General features: G+C 41.1%; 1 protein-coding gene across 3 annotated transcripts; it reads right to left on the reverse strand.

Annotated features, from left to right (window-relative positions):
- Positions 1-1,818: 1,818 nt before the first annotated feature.
- Acox1 (acyl-CoA oxidase 1) lies at positions 1,819-21,927 on the reverse strand. Of its 3 annotated transcripts, none has more exons than XM_010618428.2 (14): positions 21,724-21,927; positions 21,306-21,465; positions 11,879-12,039; positions 9,795-9,902; positions 8,200-8,319; positions 7,944-8,059; positions 7,249-7,418; positions 5,793-5,955; positions 5,030-5,220; positions 4,632-4,811; positions 4,395-4,500; positions 4,167-4,307; positions 3,855-4,061; positions 1,819-2,479 (listed from the first exon to the last, which is right to left on the reverse strand). In XM_010618428.2, the coding sequence occupies exons 1-14, from the start codon at positions 21,830-21,832 to the stop codon at positions 2,429-2,431; spliced, it is 1,983 nt and encodes a 660-aa protein (XP_010616730.1). In that variant the 5' UTR covers positions 21,833-21,927; the 3' UTR covers positions 1,819-2,428. The 3 variants fall into 3 exon arrangements, with proteins under 3 accessions (XP_010616730.1, XP_010616729.1, XP_033623217.1); XM_010618427.2 differs by lacking the exon at positions 11,879-12,039 and adding an exon at positions 17,674-17,834; XM_033767326.1 differs by lacking the exons at positions 21,306-21,465; positions 21,724-21,927 and adding an exon at positions 17,674-17,738.
- Positions 21,928-21,933: the final 6 nt, after the last annotated feature.

Genomic DNA, 21,933 nt, shown 5'->3' on the forward strand with positions numbered 1-21,933 from the left:
TTTAAAATTCCTTAAGGACTGGGTGTGGCGGTGCAAGCCTGTAATCCCAGCACTTGGGAGGCTGAGGCAGGAGGATCACTGTGAGTTCGAGACCAGCCTGGGCTACACAGTGAGTTCCAGGTCAGTCTCAACTACACAGTAAGACCCTGTCTCAAAAAACAAAAAACAAACAAATAAAATTCCTTCACATTTAAATCTATGTTTAATTACGTGAAATCTTCCAAAAGTACAAATCGGTATGGTTCTATTTTATCTTTATTCTCTGATTACACTGAAAAAAGTTCAGGACAAAACATTCCAATGTTAATAAAAATACTAGTATCAAATGTCAGATTTAGTTTTTAAATAAAACTCAAGGTGCCAGATCAAAGGTGGCTCTGTAGTGTCTGTTTAAACCTGCTGAGATAGATCCCAGATGGGTTCAGACAGCATTGGATTCTGCCCACAAATATTCATCTGTAAGTACAGTCATCTAAACACTAATTTTGAGATAATTCCACATTTAATGGATCAATCAGTATTGTCATTGAGACTTACACTGCTGTTTTCAGAAAGTGAACTACGACACACAGCCCGTGTATACTGACAGTATCCTCTTCAACCCCAGCACAATTATCAGTTCAGCAGAAAGATTAAGGCTGTGTCCACGTCCAGTATTTCTGCTGTCATCTACAAGCCTCACGTTACCAGCATCACTGTGATAGATTTCATGTCAGGTGCTAAGACCGAAATTGTTTTCACTGACTTATACTTATTCTCAGGACTGACTCTAGCGAAACTGGCTTTGTCTCTCAGATGCCACAGGTATAAACAATTAACAGGTCCCCCCCCCCACAAAAAAATCAAGTGACATGTTTTACCTTGATTTTACAAGAAAAAATTCACCAAGAGGTATGTGTTTTAAACTTTAAATATAGACCGATTGTGTAAATGAGACCTCAACTGAAAGGACAATTTAGCAGCTCAGATATAATGCTCACAAACTATACCAAGCCAGCTACTAAGTAAGAAACGATCTACGGAACTCCCACTTACCCTTTAGCCACAATGTCAATGATTATATTTTCTGAACCAAAATTCAAAACACATGGTTTGTATCAGCATTTCTGTGTTATTTCTGGGTATAATAGGTGACCTGAGTAATGTTTTATTCTGTGGTACTGAAGACTCATGTATGCTAGGCCAGGACTCTACCACTCAGCTGCTCATGACCGTCCTGCCTCAGCCTCCTGAGTAGCTGAGATTACAGGTGGGTGCCACCAAATGGGCTTTCTTTTGTAAGCTTTTACAAATACTTTGTAACCTCCAAGCATTTTAATGGCTTATGCCAAATTGACAAGATATTTAAAATCTGGAATAGCCTAGGAAATCTAGCGAATAAGGTGACCAAAATTACAGCAGTGCCACAGCTGAGGACTTACCCTGTAGTTACTATACTTTACAAGAAGGAATGATTTTTTTTCTCCTCTCTTCAATGATTTGCTTCAGAAAAGGGCAAAAGAGAGGGAGGAAGGAGGTCACACACCATTGCTTGAGGTCCCAGAGAAGTAATGTTACTACTCAAGTAGAAGAAAAAGGAGTCACAGTGCTACGTGATAAGAGATCCCTCAGGTGGATGAGTAATTCTAACCACACCAAACGCTGTTCCTGCAGGAGGCCTTCATGGAAGGGATTCTCGTGTTGGAAAATGCTGCTATGACAGGAGCAACACATCTACCAAGGAGGGAAGAGGGCTGAGAATATGTAAAACACATGCACTCACACTAAGTTTTCTATCGGTTTCTTCCCAGTCCCTTTCAGTCCTGCATTTGAGCCAGGCCCGTTGGAATGCGTGGCAGGTATTTTTCAGGAAATCTTAGAATGGTTCTGTCCCACCTGAAAAATACCTTTGCTGGAGCAAGGTGTAGTGGCCCATGGCTGTAACGACAGCACTTGGGAGGCTGAGGCAGGAGGATCACTGTGAGTTCGAGGTCAGCCTGGGCTACATAGCGAGACACTATCTCAACCCCACTTTCTCCAAGAACCTTTGTTTAAAAACACTTACACAGCCAATGCTTAGCAATTAAAATGTGAAAATAATTAAGTACTGAGAAAAAAAGTTTAAGTACTAACTAGTTAAATTCTGTTAATTATCAAGTCATGGCCTCCTAGGATTAGCAGCATTGCAAACAAATCATACTGCATTTCCTAAACTTTCTCAATGCTCAACAATTCTTTCAGTATTAATTGCACTTAAAACATATCCATTTTTTTCAATTAATCTATGAAATCTGTTCATTTTTTCTTCATTTATAAAAGAGAAAAAGGTGACTTTAGGGTTTGCTCTGTAGCTCTGTGCATCTGGCAGAGTCCATGCAGACTTGTGCATCAGGCAGGGGGCTGCACACAGCTGCTTCGTGGGGCAGATTACACTGGGGCTCCTGACGCTTCAGAGCTTGGACTGAAGGGGTTTCAGGTGTTTGTAGTAAGATTCGTGCACCTGCAGGGAAGGGAGAGGAAATACACGTGAGCAGCTTAACAGGTAAAAGAGTGTGCATGTTTCTGGGAGACCAGTTCTTGCTATGTGGTCCAGAATGGCCTTGAATTTGCAATCCTTCTGCATCAGCCTCCTAAGTGCTGGGATTACTATAGGTTGCAGATGTTTTTTTAAAAGTTTGTTATGGTTTAAATCTCAAATCTCCCCCAAAAGTCTCCTGTGTTTGGAGAGAGATTGGATTGTGGGGTGCTTATAACCACCAGAGGATCCATCCCAGATGGGTTTATTTTATTTTATTTTATTTTTGGGTTTTTTGAGACAGGGTCTCACTATGTAGTTGAGAATGACCTGGAACTCACTATGTAGCCCAGGCTGGTCTCGAACTCACAGCAATCCTCCTGCCTCAGCCTCCCGAGTGCTGGGATTACAGTAGGTGTGCGCCACCACACCCGGCTTTTCCAGATGGGTTTAATAGCTGAACATGCTGTTTGGAGGTGGGAGCTGGTTAGAAAAGGCAAGTCACGGGGGCGTGACTCGAAGGCTATATTCTGTCCCTAGCTCCTTTCTCTTGGCTGTGACTCGAGCATCTCTCCTCCACCTCTCTGCCCGGATGTACTGCCACACGGTGACCAGCAATGAAACGAACCCTCTAACACTAAGCCAGAATAAACTCCTCCCCTTTAAACTGCAGTTGGGTATTTTGGCCCAGTGATGGATAAGCTGACTAGTGAGGGTCGTTTGCAGAATTCAGTGGTAGATGCCTGTGATCCCAGTACTGGGGAGGATGAGGCAGAAGGAGTGCATATTTGAGCCCTGCCTGAGCAACAAAGTGAGACCCTGTCTCGAAAAAATTAAGGTTGCTTTTTTAAAGGACTGGAGATACAGCTCAGTACAAAGGCTCTGGGCTCAATCCATAGACGAAAAGGGGAGAAAAAAAAAAAAATCAAGGAAATTAAAATCCTGCTTACTGTAGAATGACCCAGGCTCCCTCCTGAACCTATTGCTCAAATTAAGTGGCCATAGAGCTTTTGGGGCATTTAAAGAAGAACTGCTTTCTAGGGGACTTTCCTGCCTCATATTTAAATGAAGAACTTCAGTGGGCTGGAGGAGTGACTACCATGTGTAGGGCCCTGGACTGGATGCCCAGCAGTGCAGAAGAGTAAATGAAGATCTTTAGAAGGTGAAATGAAGATCTTAAGAAGGTGGAAAGAGGCAGGAATTGTGATGCACACCTGTCATTCTAGCATGTGGGAGGCTGAGGGAGGAGGATCGCCAACAGCTCAAAATCAGCCTGGGCTACATAGTGAGCTCAAAATCAGCCTGAACTACATAACGAGATCAGATCCTATCTCAGAAATATATATATATATTTTTTTACCTCTGTTTTGTTTAGTGGGGATTTCTTGGCCCACTCAAACAAATTTTCATACACATTCCCATCGTAGCGGCCAAGAACAGAGCCAAGTGTCTCATCCTTAAAATCAAACGCATCAACCAAAGCAACAGCATTGGGGCGAATTACAGTGAGCAACTCCAATAAACGCTGGTTTACTTGAGTGATCTGAGATCCTGTCACAATATTTCCCTAAAAGAAATCAAAATAAATAAACAAAAATATGTACGTAGACAGGTATTAATACCCATAAAACTGTGAAATGGCAAATATTGTTCTTTAAAAGAGAATACTGACCTGAAGAAAATCTCCTGCCTTCTGACTGATTCCATACAGAGAATACAAGAAAAATAAATTCCTTAAAACGGCTTGCAAGGATTTTTCTTGTATTTTTAGTTTATCGGCAAAGAGCTTAACTACTACATAGTGGCAATGCGCCTAGACAAAAAGAACAGCAGTGAGGAACCCTGGGGACAGATCCAACACGACCAGTGGGAAGGGCAGGGGGAGAGAACCACCACTGACCTCAGATGCTCGAACGAGGTCAACAGAGGTTAGGTTCCACGCTTCCTCCCTGCTTTGCCTGTGACTTACTTCAGCCTGAAGGTTTTTAGCAGCAATATCTATTAATCTGTTGAGAAGTGAAGGAAAAGAGATCTGAGGAAATGATCCACAGTAGCCGCACCTCCTCTCATTTCCCCTGCCAGCCCCTGACCCACAGGCCCCCAGGGCGGCTGCTTCCAGCATGGCGGGCAAACTCGCCTGGCTGCGCGGAGCTTATATATCTCCGTCAGGCTGTCAGGGCTATTGATGTCCATCACGGTTGGCCAGACTGCCACCTGCTGTGGCTGGATGCGCTGACTGGGAAGGTCGTTTAAGTAAGACACCAAGCCACACACCAGCTTCCCTGATTGCACTTGGTCATAACTTTTCATCAGGAACCTGAAAATCACCAGGGACAGGCTTTTAGTAACCCTACTCCTGAAATGACTGTAGGCGATGTGATGGGTGTGTCACAAACTTCCTAGCCTGACCACAACATAAGATCAATGAGTCAGGGCAAAAGCAGAACTACGCATTTCAGGAACAAACGCACACATCCACACATCCACGTGGTGAGAAAGGCCTGAACCCAGAGGAGAAGCCACTCCAATGCTCACCTGGCTGTCTGTAGCATCATGACGGTGTTTTCTCCCTCAAAAGTGCAGGCCGGGGTGAAGGTGACATAAATATTTGGAATACCACTGCAATGAGAATAGCCATGCCCACCGCAAGCCAGCCGACACTCTTCGATCCCAGTGTTGGCAGTCCAGGTGGTGAACGCCTTAAGACCGGCAGTGAGGGCATGCAGCTGAGGGAAAAGCACAGGCCGTGAGGACAAGCGCAGAGCTCAGTGTCTGAGTCTCAGGGAGAAAACACACATCCTCTTCCCACGGCACCAGTCTTTCTCAGACTTGCTTGCTGCAGGTGTCAACTGCAGTATGCCCAACTGGCCTACATCAGCTACACACCCACACTCCCTGCTGAGCTGTTCTTGGTAAATACTCACTCCTTTTTATGTTCCTCTGACTGACATGCTTCTTGATATATTTATTTATTTATTTAATGGTGTTTTTGGAGGCAACTTCTCACTATGCAGGTCAGGCTGGCCTCAAACTCCCAGTGATCCTCCTGCCTCGGCCTGCTGAATGCTGGGATTACAGGCGTGCATCACCACACTTGGCTGGATATTTTTAAAAGTTCCGTACTTAAGACCCACATAGTTAAAAATCCTATCTTCACATCTGATCCACTTTCAATCAGAAAGCTGTAACACTATCCGATTGTTTTAAGGAAATCTTAGCATGTAGTTTCCTTTGAGCATTGCACATGCATGAAATGAAACAGAAGGGTGTCCCCAAGTAAAGGAGACCAAACACGTACCTCAGGCAGTTCACTCAGGTCCCCTTGGCCAATGCTGTCATTAATCCGATAATAGGTCTCCTTCATATAGCTGCCCACAAACTGGAAGGCATAGGCAGTAGCCAGGACTGGAAAGAGCTTATACTGCTGTGTTTGAAAATCCAAAACCTGTGGTTCTGGTTCACTAAATCATATAGAAAAAAAAAACCATTAATAAGTAAATGGTTACATAGAATTTGCTATGTGCCAGTTTCTAGTCTAAACCCTTTGAAATATTAACTTAATTAATCCTCAAAAAGACCCTGTTAGATAGCTACTATTTTCATTTTACAGAAGAGGAAACTAAGAAGATAAGAATCTGTCTGAGCCGGGTGTGGTGGTGCACACCTATAGTCCCAGCACTTGGGAGGCTGAGGCAGAAGGATCATGAGTTCTAGGCCCTCCAGGACTACACAGCAAAACCTTATCTTAAAAAAAAAATCTGTCTGAAGTCACACAGCTAATCAGTGCCAGATATTCAATTTAAATCTAGGTTCTTTTTTTCTGTAAGACCATAAGACCAAACTCTTACCTATAATCCTAGCACTCAGGAGGCTGAGGCAGGAGGACTGCAGAGAGTTTGAGGCCAGCCTGAACTATTTAGCAGACCCTCTCTTCAAAAAAAAAAAAAATCAAACTAAAGCTATTTATCCTCAGAAGAAGGCTATGTTAAACAGTAGCACACCACATACCTGAATAAAATGGTCTTTTGACCACAAGCTCAGATAAGACCCAATGTATAACTCTGTGTGAGTTGTGTTTGTGTACAGAGGGGGACTGAGGATTGAACACAAGGCTTTTACAATGAGCTGTATCTCCAGCCCCTTCTGTTATTTTAAAATTTTGAGGTAGTGTCTCATTAAGTCACCAACTTGCCCAGGTTGGGCTTAAATATTTGATCCTCCAGCCTTAGCCTAACAGAGTGCTGGGATTACAGTATAGATATGAGCTATTGTGTCAGGCCCTTTTTCTTTTTTTTTCTTGGTACCAGGGATCAAACTTCAGGACCTTGCACTTGTGAGGCAGGCAATGGAACCACTGAGCTAAATCCCCGGCCCTAGGCCCTTTTTCTTAGGTTAAAAATAGGCTGGCTCAGGCTGGGAATTTAGCTCAGTGGTTTGGCTGCCTGCCTCACAAGCACAAGGTCCTGAGTTCAATCCCAGGTACCAAAAACAAAGCAAAAACAAAAATAGGATGGCTATAGATGAGTGGTGTTGTGCTTCCCTGGCAGGCCTGGGAAGGGGGGTCAGGATGGTTATTCCTATCCTTCCTCTTAAACCAAGGAAGCCTAGATACTAAGTTGCAAGCCCCCTTCAGTGCCACCTAAGCTGATTTCGCACAGCCAGTGCATCTTCTCTACCCATGTTTGAAAATATGGGTATCGGAATGGGGTCAACACTAGCCTCCAGTACTGACCCACCTCAGCCCCTACCCTCACCCTGGCTTGATTTCAGACTGGCGCCTCACAGCGCTGTATCGGATGGCAATGGTGCACGCCTTGGAGAGAGACCGAGCTGCTTCTCCCACGAGGTAGGACCTTACGAACACCATGGTCCCGTAGGTCAGCTTGTTACTCACAGGTTTCACGTATGTGCCATCAGGGTTCACCTGGAAGAAGAACATGGCACTGGTGTTTCCTCCGTGAGCAAAGTGGCAGTTTAGCAGTCCCGCAGCGTGGTCCCTGGAGGACAGCATCAGCACGACCCAGCCAACTGTCTGACCCTGAATTTCAGGCCCTACTCTGACCCACTGAGTCAGAACCTCTGGGACAAAGCCTAGCGATCTGGTTTTTAATGACCCCCCCACCCAGGCAGTAAAAGTTGAAGAACCCAGGTTGAGCTGGGTCATATTTTTCACCCTGACAACTGCTTATGATTTTTTTTTTTTTTTTTTTTTGTACCAGATTTTTTTTTTTTTTTTTTGGTACCAGGGATTGAACTCAGGACCTCACGTTTTCAAGGCAGGTGGTGGCACCACTGAACTAAATCCCTGGCCCTTTACTATTGCAATCAAAGAAATCACAGAAGTAAAAACATGGTCACCTAAAAGCATTCATTGTTCCAGCCGCATGGTTATTCCAACTGCTGCAACCCCATGCTGGGCATCCCACTCCTGTTCTCTATCTAAATATACCTGGGCATACTTCATCAGCATGTTTTCTCTGGGGATACGATAGTTGTCCATTTTCAGGTAGCCATTATCCATCTCTTCATAACCAAATTTGGGACCAATGTCTCCCACAGTAATACCTAGCACAGATGGCAGTAAAGAGGAGATATTTATGCTCTTGAATTCCTGACCTTCCCTCCTAGTTAGTATAGTGCTTTTAAATTTTTGCAGAAGAAATGCTCAGTTTACTTTTTACCTCACCTGAGATGACAATCCTTACCTGGCAAGGGCTTGTGGGTCCCCATTTCACGAATAGGTACAATGAAGGCATGTAACCCATAGCACTTCCCCTGAGTGATGAGTTGGGCAAGAACTACTGCGTGATTTGAAGTTTTCCCAACTGCAACATCAAAGACAACAGGATAAAGAGGTGAGCAGATGTTTTTACATTTTTTATAGGTGGAAACAGAAGAGTAGACAAAAACATGTCGCTAGTGCAAGAGTGTGCTGGGAAAGGCTTTTCTGTGAAAGTCTTACTCTAGCTCCTAGAAACAAGTCACTTAAGAACATAGTTATTAAACTCTACTGAATTTTGGCAAAGCTATTTAAAAAGATAGCTGTAGTAGCCGGGCATGATGGCGCATGTCTGTAATGGTCTCAACTACATAGTGAGACCCTGTCTCAAAAAAAAAGATAGCTGTAGTATCTGTTCTAGTGCTTTCATAAAGAAAAATTGGGGGCAACAATAAGAATGCTAAAAAACAAAGCAATAAGAATGCTAACCTAGGGAGCTGGGTGTGGTAGTGAAAACCTGTAATCCCAGCACTAGGGAAGCTGAAGCAGGAGGATTGCAGTGAGTTCAAGGCTAGCCTGAACTACATGATGAGACCATCTCAAAAAAAAAAAAAAACTAAACAAAACCCCAAACCAAAACCAATTAAAAAAACCCACTAATTTACTTTCTTTTTGTCCCTTAAGGCAGTATGGTCCAAACCACAGCCAATATATACATGTGGTACTTACATTTAAATTGTGACTAGTATTGTGAATGGTTCAGTTCTCCAGTCAACAAGCAATATTTCACCTACCTAACAGCTACATATGACTAGGGTCTACCACACAGTAAAGGAAAAATAGAAAATATTCCATCACTGCAACAAGTTCTACAGGATAGGGTGGTGTCTTGGTTAGTACATCCAAAATCACTTATCTTTTCTGCATGCCAGTTTTTTTTTGTTTTTTTGTTTTTTTGTTTTTTTGAGACAGGGTTTCACTATGTAGTTGAGACTGACCTTGGAATTCACTATGTAGTCCAGGATGGTCTCGAACTCACAGCAATCCTCCTGCCTCAGCCTCCCGAGTACTGGGATTACAGGTGTGCAGCACCACACCAGGCCTTTGCCCTTTGCCAGTTTTTTCTTATCAAAATGTCATGTGGCACAATAAAAATATATAAAATAATTATTAACTCCATCTGAAATATACAGCCTATGATGACAACTTGAAGCTTGCATGTCAAAGCTATTTAGAATCAGAATTTGAAAACAATTCAAATGTTTGGCAAGGTGGAAATGACAAATAGGAACTACTGTTATTTTAAATGAAGACTATGGAAGCGATGGTAATATCTGGTGAAAATCTGAGAAAAGCAGCATAAGATAGCCACCCTTTCTGTGTTCTGTAAGGTAAATATATATATATATCTGCATAGATGTGATATACAACGTCTATCGTAAGAGGAGGTGAAATAGCTTAGAATAGTTCAAGACTTCAGCATTTCTATTTCAGAATGGCATACTCCACATGTATACACAATCTCTTATGTGTGAAACATCTAACACCAAGAAATGTTAAAAAAAAAAAAAATCCACTTACGCCCCCCAGGCCACCACTTAATGGAGGTCACCGTAGGACTGTTCATAATGAACTCTTGGGTTCTGGGATCATATGTGGCAGTGGTTTCCAGGCCTCGAAGATGAGTTCCTAAGAAAATAAATTACATTTATCTCAGATAAAACATGGGGAAAAATATATGTACAAAATAAAAATGTCCTGCCCAGTCCTTTAAACTCTAGTAACTCTGAGAAAAACAAAATCTAACAATTCATTGGTGAATGAGCTGTGAATGGCTGGCAATCGAGACACTGAATTTTCTAAAGTATTAAATAGTTTTTTTCTAAAGTATCAAATAGTTTTTTTCTAAAGTATCAAATAGTTTTCCATTAGGCTGAAAATATGTATGATACACATTCTATAACTACATCTGATTTGTGGATTTATAACATTTATTTAAATCAAAAGAAAATGTAAAGGCAGTCTAGAATCCTATTTTCCTAAAATCACCATGTATCATAATCCAACAGGGAAGTTTACTGTCCTTTTATGCCCAGATTGTCTCTAAATTTCAAGCGTTTTCAATTTCAAAGCCCAGAGACTATATTTACCACACCTATTCAACACCCTAGAGTTCTGCACTCCTGAGAGTAAGATAATGTGCAGGACGAGACTTTAGTTAAAACTTCTGTAAATGAGAATTTACTTCAGAATGATTGCTAGAATGGAATATTAGAACTTATTAGGGAAATGACCTGGAAGCGTAACTTTTTATAGTTCTTCTCAAGATTTCTCCCCCACAGATTTCTAATGCGAGGCCCTTAGACCCAGCTGGCTCATGACTGTGATGGGGAAGAATTCCCAGTTTCATGGGTTCACTGGAGATGGAAGGGGACTTTTGTTTTAAATCCTTATATAAATATGCCAAAATTCCTTGGACTTAAAAGTGATCTCAGTGGCACTCTCTAATAATATTATACTGAAGCAAATGATGCTGAAGACCTTTCACCAAAACTATTTAGGATAATGCCAGACCTCACTGAACACTTCAAACTTTGAAACATTTAGAAACTTTTAAGTTGAGTGACAGAAATGGCCAGTTCATGTGCAATCTACAACCTTCCCCTCAGTAGGAATAAAAGAACCCCAGACACTTAGATCCTTTTCACCAAAGAGATTTTTATAGAAAAAGATAAAACATCCAACAGAACAGATTAAGGGCAAAGTGTTTTCAAATGCACAATCGAACTCATTGGCATTTCACTTTGAGTCCTGTGAAAATCCCATAAAATACTACTCAGCATGGAATAAGCAGCAGTTGTACAGAACTGAGGAGCAAGTGGCAAAACAAATATACACTAGATTTTCTGAAACCTCAGAGCAGGAAAAGAAAAAAAAAGGAGGCAGAAGTAAATGAATGGCAAATTGAGAGATACCAACTTGGGAACCAAGGACTAAGAGCAACAGCTACCACTGCCAACCGCTTATGGTCAGGAAGAAAGCAGATGTTAAGCAGCAGGAAAAATGAAAGGTGCTGGATACACAGACTTTGAGGCCAATCTTAATTTTTCTAACCTCTGGCCGACGCACCTTCAGAAATTCTCTAGGGTACTGGGTACAGCTCAACTATTACAGTGCTTGCCTAGCGTGCAAGAGGCTCTGGGTTCAATCCCCAACATGATAAAAAAAAATTTTTTTAATTTAGTAAGAGAAACATGAATTTACTCAATCAGGATACAAACAGGCACAAGATACTACACACTGTGATTATAATATGCTGTTTGTCTTAAGCAAGTCAGAGCATCAAGAGTAATCAGGCATGAAGAAAATAGATGGATCCCATTCTATGGGTACAGATGGCGTACAACTCGTGTGAATGCAAATACTCATTTGGTATATGTGGCTTGACTTGTTATTCTTGACCTTCTGAAGGAGAACCATGAAAAAATAATTGGCAAATCACTGTGATAACATAACCGTGAGTTTCCAATGACCAAAGCAACGCCTATGCTCCCAGCTCATTTACACAGCATGCTGACGTGCCCACTAGCACTCGGTGAGCACTCCATACCTGCCCAGCTGGCAGGGGCCCGCCCCACCTAGAAGGTAGACTGAACGCACTGTACCATGACCCATCTCTGTCTGGGCATAAGTGCCAATGATCTCCAAATTCCAGGCGGGCATGAAGAAGCGCTCCTGCTGCTCTGCGGTGGCCTGGTGAAGCAAAGTGGGCAGGAACATGCCCAAATGAAGATCCAAAGGCTCAGGCCGCCCTCTGTGCACAAAACTTCGAAGAAATATCAAGGACGGGCATGTAAGAGAAGCATCATCAGGTGTGAGAAAATCAGCAATTTGAACAGATAGAGCAAAGGGAAGGAGAAAAAAAACCTGTTAGTATGACTTAGTCGTGTGTACCGCATCATGGATGGAGCACTGCCCCTTTCTGTATTACTTTATAACTCTCAGCAATTTCCAGCTTTCTCGTGTTGGAGGGTGGAGAGCAGGGACCAGCTGCCAATCCCAAAGCCGATGCAGCCAAAGACTGCACAAGTAAGGCAGGGCTCCTGCCTGGCAATTAAATAACAGGAAATGAAAAATTCAAAAAGACTGTGTAGAAGAGAATTTAAGTGGAACAAGCATTTATGGGGAGGAGAAGGAGAACACGGCAGTTCTCTCAGGGTGACAGTATGATTCCTTAGATTAAGGATTATCCTAGAGGCACTTATGCAATGCTTCTAGGTGGGGATATTTTTTGTTGTCCACAAAACAATCATCACAGATCTATACAGATACATATTCCTCATGTAACTGATCACTTCTTTCAGATGCACCATGTAAAATATTCAGCCATGCAATACTGAAACAAATTAATACAGAAATTGACAGTGCTCTTCATCCTAGTAATTTCAGAAATTAAGACATATCTCTAGTGAAGATCATAAATACAAATCATATTCATGCATAAGCTGTTATAAATACATAAGCAGCACTAATGATAATGTCATCTCAGTTTTTTTTGTTTCATCTTATTTTTTATTGTTTCTTGGTAATATATATACACACACACACACATATATATAATGGTCACACTAGTCATAGGGGGTTATTTATTTTTTGACATGGGGTCTCACCATGTAGCCCAGGCTGACCTTCAACAGCTGCAATTACAGGTATGCACCACCTTGTCTGGTTGTTCTGCTCTTAAATGTACTTTCTGGTGCATGCGCGCGTGTGCGTGTGTGTGTGTGTGTGACTGCAAATCAAACCCAGGACCTTCACACTGAGCTACTTCCTCGGCTTTTTCGAGGCATGTTGTCACTAAGTCACTAGGTTGCCAAAACTGGGCTGCAACTTGCAGTCCTCTTGTCTCAGTCTTTCAGAGTGCTAGGATTACAAGCATTCTCTATCAGTCCAGTCTTTTGTAGTTTTTGTTTCCAGACTTGATGAACTGCCCTAGCTGGCCACAAACTCGAGATCCTCTTGCCTCTGCCTTCTAAATAACTAGGATTATAGGTGTGTATTGCTGTACCTAGCCTGAATCCTTCATTTTACAAAGAAATTACAGGTGAGATGGCATAAGTGACTTTGTAATAAAGTGATAAAGGCAAAACAAGGGCAAAATCTCATCATTTAATCCTACGTCTAAATTATTGTTCAAGTGCAGCACAGGCTAAGGACATGCCAAAAATCCAGAGCTGTCTAGGAAGCATTAAAAGTATATAGCTTTTCTTTTTTTGTTTTTGAGACAGGGTCTCGCTACATAGATCAGGTTGAACTTGAACTCATCAGGCAGCCGAGACTGGCCTTGAATTCATGGCAATCATCCTGCCTCAGCCTCCTGAGATTACAGGTGAGTGCCACCACACCTGGCAAAAGTGCATATCCTGAAGATGGTTCCACTGGTGGAAACCAGGTGAAGGGTTCACAGTACCTCTTGGTACTATTTTTGCAAATTTCTAGAAATCTAAAATCATTTTAAAATTAAAATTTGTGTGCTGTGGAGTAATAATGAGCACTGAGGGTCACCACAAAATATACTTGGCAGGACAGAGTAAAGCTACTCCAATCAGAAACAAGTTTTGAGATTGAAGAGTGTTTTGGGGAGAAAAATGTCTGTTGTGACCAAGATTAGGATTATTCAAGAGTGGATAAAATTTAGAAATGTTACAAGCAGGTGACAGCTCTTTACTTAAGCTAAGTATTTGTTATAAAAAGTTGAATATGCATAACTACATATTACTTTTATTGTAAAATTACCAACATACCTGGCAAAGCACTATAGTCAGTTTCTTTTTAAACCCAACATCAAAAGGCTTCCCCAGTCTATCCTTCTACAAGCTACACTGCTGGAAAGATTAGCAATCAATACCAAAGGAAAATGATTAAATAATACATCAGAAAAGAAAATATAAAAATAGCATCTTTGTAAACTGCATGATGAGAATCCTAGGAAATCAACAACAAAACACCAGCAATAATAAATTAACCGAGAAAAGCTGCAGGCTATGAGAAAAAAATCAATTGAATTCCCATCTATTATAAGTGTCATTAATGTGGAAATCCCAGGAAAGAGAAAGAGGATTTATAAAAGTAACACAAAATATTTGCAATGTGTTAATCAATTCAGCTCAGGATATTAAAGATTTAAGAAAAATATAAATAGTTTTGTTTGTTTGGGTACCAGGGATTGAACTTGGGCCCTTGCGCTTGCAAGGCAGGCGGTGGAATTACTGAGCCAAATTCCCAGCCCTAAATACTTTATATAGGATGAATAAAAGATGTGAATAACAGGAAAGAAACACTTAACCCCTCACTGAGAACACTAAATAAAGGTAACACACACCTGTAATCCTAGCACGGAAGGAGACAGAGGCAGGAGGTTTGCAAGTTCAGCAAGACTGAGGCAACTTAGCAAGACCCTGTCTCAAAATCAGAAAGGGCTGTGGATGTGGCTGTGTGGTAGAGTGCCCTGGGTGCAACACACAGTACTGCGCGCAGTAAGTAAAACAAAACAAGACAACGCTTTCCAAGAGAAAAAGAGCCCCTGTTGCTTTTGCTGTCTTTCACCACCATGAACTCTGCCATGTGCCACCCTGCCTTGGAGCCAGCCAATTACAGACTGAAACCTCCATAAACTATAAGCTAAATAAACCTTTTCCCATAAAAGAAGGAGAAGGAAAAGGAGAAGGAGAAGGAAGAAAAGGCTTTAATACAACACTGATTTTATTCCTGTAGTTTCTGGAACTTGACAAACTGAGATCAGAATTCATTTACAAAAGTAGGCAAGAATTCCAAACACATGAAACCAATATAATAGTAGGTTTATCTTATCAGACCTAAAACTATATTGAACAGGAAAAGAGTCAATCTAGAAAACTGTATGAGAGTTATTCTTATTCTCATTCCATTGCATACTTAAGTCAAGGGATTAAACATGTAACAAATAATAGAAGAAAACAAAAAAATTATCCAAGTTCTAAGAGGAAGAAAATTTATACCTACTTAATAAATAATGCTTAATACATAATGCTACAATGTTTAACAAAATGAAAAGTATTTAAATGAATATCTTATGATATAAGGCCAAATCCTATCAATTATATTTAATCAGTACTCAAAGGAGAAAAGCTCATTTATACATAGAAAATGCAAACAGTAAATCAAAACATGTGATAAACATCCAGGCTTACAAACAATGGAAAATTAAAAGCCTAACTCTCATGTATGTAACCCTAACTCTTTTAGGTATCTTTTTTTTTTTTTGGTACCAGGAATAGAACTCAGGACCTTGCACGTGTGAGGCAGGTATGGCACCACTGAGGTAAATCCCCGGCCCACTTAGGTATCTATTAAAGTGGCAAAATAAAAAGCGATCATGTTGATGGGGCTATGGAGACACAGGTACATTGAGAATTTGCTAGGATAGTTTATAAAATAATTCGTTTTAGGAAAAACTTTATGGAAAACATACTCCTGCACAGTATAAAATGGTCATCCCCTTCAATGCAATAATTCACTTCTGAGAAAGCTATTTCAAACATATAACCCCCATATATATTTGGAGGGGTGGGTACTGACGCTCAAACTCAAGACCTACTGCATGCTAGGCAAGTGCTCTACCACTGAGCAACACCTCCAGGCCAAGAATACAGTTCTCATAAAGAAGCTTTTATTATTATCAATGATGGTGAGAAAAAGGCATAAACTCAATGTCAAGGGGCAAGTCTGGTGGGAAGACAATCACTTGGGAAAAAGAGAACAGGGCTATTTAACATAGGAAGAAAGGACAATGACAGGCCAGGAAGAGAAAAATGAGTGACTTAACAAAATTGAGTTCACTACCTATCCATTTCACAACTTTCAAAGACAGAAAGCTGCTTTGTTTCATATAAGTATCAGTGATGGGAATTTGCAAAGATACTGCATCATATGCTAGGAGTTATGATAACAGAAGACCAGTCAAGAAGAATCCCTACCAAGAGGCCAGATCGTGAAATGTTCAATACCTATGAAAAAGCACACATACTTCTGCTTTGTAACCTAGAGAAATTTGTGGTCAGGATGGTCAATTTTTGTGGTCAACTTCCAGAGTCTTGCTCCTCAACCCAAGTCCCAGGAAGGAGTGTCTCCTTGCACCCACAGAGCAGGTGTCGGGTGTCTTGGAGTATTTAGAGAAGGGAATCCATGCTCTAGAGGGAAGAGATGAAGCCAGTAAGTGGGACCTTCTGCAGGGGACTGAACTGTCATGCCCTGATGCGGAAGGACTTCTTGCCTGTTCTTTATAAGGAGTACTGTCACATGATACAAATTAATCACCTGACTGGCTCAGGATATCTCACATCTTATGTCTTCTATAAAGGCTGCGTGACTAGTCAAATAAATTCTACAATGATAAATACTAAAACAAAATAAGGGCTCTGTACCACAAAACCGGTTTAAGATTCTAAAATACACTTGCATGCATGGACTCCCCCGATCCACACAATATGTGCACATTCTAAGAGAGGAAGACTGTATTAAAAAATGCTATCTTTCTTCCCTTAGGAAACCAGGCTTCTAGTTTTAGTACTGGCAACCTGACATGGAAGCCCTGGGTGTTTGTAATGTTAAGATAAATAGAACCTGCAGTCCCCAAGGAGATTATAACAAAGATTAAACCAATTAATAAATCAAAAATTATCCAAGGAAACCCAAAACAACATTTTTCTGATTCTTGCAACCTTTCCTTTCTTTTCTTTACTCCTTCCACTTTGACAGATTTAAGGGCAAGCAGCTCAAATTCAAAGAAAACCTGCCAATGGCCTTGTCTATGGAAAAGCAAATAAACAAACAAACACACAAATGAAACCTACTCACATTAAGACAAGCAAAACTTGCTGAAACACAGGCTGGCATTTGGAATTTATCCAAGAACTTTTGGCAATACAGAGCACACAAATGTGTGGAAAAAATGTATGAAAAGATCAGAGTCAGAGGAAGACAAACATGGGATTTGAAGAGTTTGACATTCATTCACTTGCCATCACAGTCTTCACTGAAATCCACCCCTTTAACTTCAATAAAGCACAAAGGCGTTTCCAGAGATTGCTAGGTATTAACCCTCTGAAAATTTCCAACAAGGTCTTTAATAATTAGAACAACAGAATGGGGCACTCTGACACCTTTAAACCCCATCTTCCCAAACTGCTCAGCACCTGTTAAAAGAATTAACAGTGAAGGACATTTACAGGCCACTGCCCCAGACCAATTTATGGGGATATGACCCAGAAGAAAAAGAGAAGCTGAATTTTGATGTAACAATTTAAAAACAAAATCCCAAACATGTAGCGGCAGGAAAAAAAATTAAAAATCAAATGGCAGGAGTTGCTTTTGCCTGAAGTCCTGAGGTGGGTTACCCACAGACCCTCAGATGTGGACTAACCGTGGCCCATTTCCGTCTGGGCGTAGGTGCCAATTATCTGAAGTCCTTTGGATGGGTGCAGCCATTTCTCTTGTTGAGCAGTGGTGCCCTGATTCACCAAGGTGGGAATAAACATGGAGTAATTGAGGCCCACAGGTTCCACAAAATTGACCAAATGTAGTCTACAGGAGAGAAAAGAAAAGGATCTCAGCCTTACTCTAGAAACTGCATCCTATCCCCTGCTGCTGCCAAACAGCACTCGGGAAGAAGGTTAGGAAAACTGAAATCCCTTTCTTATGAAAACCATTTACCACCTAAAAGCCAGCAGTAGGACTTGGTAGCATCTCCTCTCTCTCTAAACATTCTCAGGCCAGAATTTCTTTTTATTTTTTCTGGTGCTGGAGACTGAACCAAGGCCTCACACATGTTATACATGAGCTCTACCAATTCCTTCTAAAAATTCTACACTCAAGGCTGGGTGCGTGTGAGATCCCAGGCTGAGGCAGTAGGACTGCCACAAGTTTGAGGCCAGCCTGAACTAAATAGTGAAACCTTGTCTCAAGAAAAAAAGAGAAAGAAAAGAATTAAAAATTCTATACTCTAAAGCAACTTATTTTATTGATGTTACTTGTTTTACTGGCTGGACATTTTTGTTTACTCATTTATTTGGTGGTACTGGGGATTCAATCTAGGGCCTCAAGCATGCTGACCCTGTGCTCTACCCATTCAGCTACCCCCTACTCCCAAAGAACCAGCTTTAAAAACCTATAAAAGAAGGGGCCGAGGATTTAGCTCAGTGGCACTGCACCTGCTTTGCAAGTGCAAGGTCCTGAGTTTGATCCCCAGTACTGCAAAAAATAAAATAAAAACTTAAAAAAGATAACAAAAAACATGACTGATTCTAATTAGAATTTCAAAGTACTCATAAGAACATTTTAGTTTTCATGCCAAACAGTATAATTACTCACTCTTCTAAGGCCTGGAAAGAATAGTTCTTTTATTATTCAATTTAAGAACTTTAAAAGTATTTTACTAATGTTAAATTCACTTCAAAATGGGTTTATTAAGTATTATTTTGTTACAGTTGAAATGGATGTAAAAGATAATAGTAACTGTTTCAAATCCTCAGAAATATTACTGTTTCAAGTCTCCTTCCTACTTTTAAGAAATTCAATCCATCTCTTAGTAGTAAATAAAACACTGATGTGAGTTATAATCAATGAGTTTATAATATCAATGGGATTACATGCTGGAGGCTGATTTGATGACTTGCAGTACTTGCAAAGATGAATTTTCAGTCTCCTCTAATTTAATGGGTCTCCCTATCACATCCAGGGGCATTGGAATGGTGTCAAAGGGTGTATTAAATTTTGTACTTTAATAGTTCAAGTAAAAAAAATTTTTTTCAAGTGAAAAATGATACACAAAACAACTGGCTGGCAAGACCCGGTAGCGCATACGTGTAATTCCAGCACTCCCAGCACCTGGGAGGTGGGGCAGGATATTGAGTTGGAGGCCTGTCTGAGCTACATAGTGAGTTCAAGGCCAGCTTGGCCTACACTGCAAGCTGCTATCTCAAAACAAACAAACAAACAACAGCAACAACAAAAAACCCCTAAGTGGCTGAGGTCTAGGTATCTTTACAGATCAAATCACTTTTTACTTTTTTATTTTTGGTACTGGGGATCGAACTCAGGCCCTCACACTTGCCAGGCTGGCACTGTGCTGTTAAACTAAATACTCAGCCATGGATCTTTAGCTTACATAATGGGCTCTGTTCTAGTTCACTGTGATTTCACTGAAGTCTGGTTACACACTGAGGTACCACAGGTTATGAAATCGCCTGAACTAACTTGGAAATAAGCTGCCTCACCCATCTAAAAAAACAAAAACCAGCCTCTCTCTTCTTTGACTTCATTTTAAGGAGATATAAAATCTTACTAATTTTTATAAGTTTACAAACCCAACTCAGGTCATTTGGTAACATAAACGTTAAAGGATTTACTCTATCAATATCTCCATTCATAGTTGCAAACTTCAGGGGAAAAAATGAACACTGGAAATTGTTGAGTACTCTGATTTGGGCCTCTAAAAAGAAATAATTATTTTCTATAACTGAAGTGAATGGAGGTCAGAGGAAAGCTCTAAGGTCAGAGCAAAACATTTCACTTTTGCAGTAATAACCAAGTCAAGGTGAAAACAAAACAACTAGATACAGCAGAGGCAGTAGTATACAGGAGGAATAACCATTAATACACAGAAGCAGAACTTCTAACCAGTTTCGTTTATCTTGACTCTTCAAAGTATACCATTCATAAAATTTAAACTTTTTCTTTTTTGTAGTGCTTGGGAATGAATCCCCAGCCTTGTGCTTGCTAGGCAAGCACTTCACAATGAGCCACACAACCCTGCCCAAAATTTTATCTTTACTGATGAAAACATAGGAGTTCCTCTAAAATGTAGAAACCTGCAAGAGGAAATGTCCAGGAATAAATGAGAAGTATTAAGAGAAAAAAAGTGTAAGAGATACTATGGGCCCCCAAAAAGCTTCAACTAGTGTATGCTTGTTTAGGCTAAGGCAAAAAAAAAACAAACAAACAAAAAAAAAACCTAAAGGAAAAGAAAAAAGACTGTTTCTCTAATAAAAACCAAAGCAGAACAACAAAAATGAGTGGTCTGTAAAAAACCACATAGAATTAGGACCAAGACAAGTTTTTATGCCTAATACAAACACTTAATGAGTTATTACATTCAGGGCCAGGGGATTTAGCTCAGAGGCACTGTGCCTGCCTAGCAAGTGCAAGGTCTTGATTTTGATTCCCAATACTAAAAAACAAAAACAAGAAAATAAACAGTCAATGCATTCAACAAAGCTGGGTTCTCAGCATACGTTCTATTTCTTTTTAAGTTTGATGTTCTATTTTATCCATCCTCATTACTTTTTTAAACTCAAAACCCACAGTTACATGAAAGTATATCTATTGTCCCAAAATATTTAAATGTTTTGTCTTACAACTGGAAAATATCCTTCCAAAATTAGAAATTTACCCAGTCTCCCTTTTACAAAAAGCAAATTCATTTTTCATTTATTTGTTTTTGTTTCTATGTAGTTGAGACTGACCTGGAACTCACTATGTAGCCCAGGCTGGTCTTGAACTCTCCTGCCTCAGCCTCCCCAGTGCTGGGATTACAGGCGTGCGCCACCACGCCCGGCTCATTTTTCATTTAAAATTGTGATGCTGAGGAAAATATTTTAAGTAACGTCCTTGAGACTGAGTTTTTGAGAATGAATACTCCAGCAGCTCCATTTATAATCCGTACTCTACAAATACATCATCCCACTTAAAAGGCTTAGATACAGAAGTAATTGCATTATGTTCCACACTATAAAACTTCAAAGTGGTGCACCTGTTGTAATCCCAGCCCTTGGAAGGCTGAAGCAGGAGGATTGTGAGTTTAAGGCCAGCCCGAACTACATACAGACTCTGTCTCAAAACGCCAAAAACAAAACAAAACAAACAAAAGCCAAACTTTACAGTGGCATGAAAATATGACGTTTTGGACCTTCAAACACCAAGAAAGAACACAAAAGGTCTCCATACATTGCAGATGCAAAATATGGGCTTAGAGTACTTGTGTTAAGGTGTACCTACTTTTTGAACCACATGATTTCATCAGGGTCTGCGATGCCAAACTCCCTCATTTTCTTCACCATGCTAGCACTCTTCCTGACAGCCACCTCATAACGCTCGCTGCGAGTGAGGAAGTTATAATCCTCGTGCTGGAAGTCTGGGTCGTTGAGAATCATGTTTTCTGAAAGGAAGTTAAAGGACATTAAGAGGAAGACACCCTCCCTGGATCACTGCAGGTTTAACCAAGGGCACATCTCGGGAGGGCGATACCCCACCCACATCTGCCACCGGCTGCCCCTCGAAGTGGGGGTCTTCGCTCCTCTAACACTGGGCGAAAGGATGCGGCCTTAAGTCTCACGGAGACCCCAACTCCTCATCGAGGGGACCTCAAGCCTTCTCTCCTCTCGGGAAGGAGAGAAACAGCGATCGCCGCTCTCACCGATCTCTCGGCGGCGCCGGGTCTTCTCAGGGCAGCCGTCCAGAAGGTGTGTGATCAGCTCCGGGTCGAACGTGGCGGCGGCCCGCTCCCTACGCAGGTCAGGATTCATGGTGTCGGCTTGGGTCTGTGGCGGCGACGGAGGAGACAGCGGTGACACAGCGAGTCCGCAGCTCCGGCGCGAGCCGGGACGTAAGAGCTGTCCCAGGACGG

Source organism: Fukomys damarensis, unplaced genomic scaffold, assembly GCF_012274545.1.
Source record: "Fukomys damarensis isolate Sample0158 unplaced genomic scaffold, DMR_v1.0_HiC HiC_scaffold_23, whole genome shotgun sequence".
Classification (NCBI taxonomy): Eukaryota; Metazoa; Chordata; class Mammalia; order Rodentia; family Bathyergidae; genus Fukomys; species Fukomys damarensis.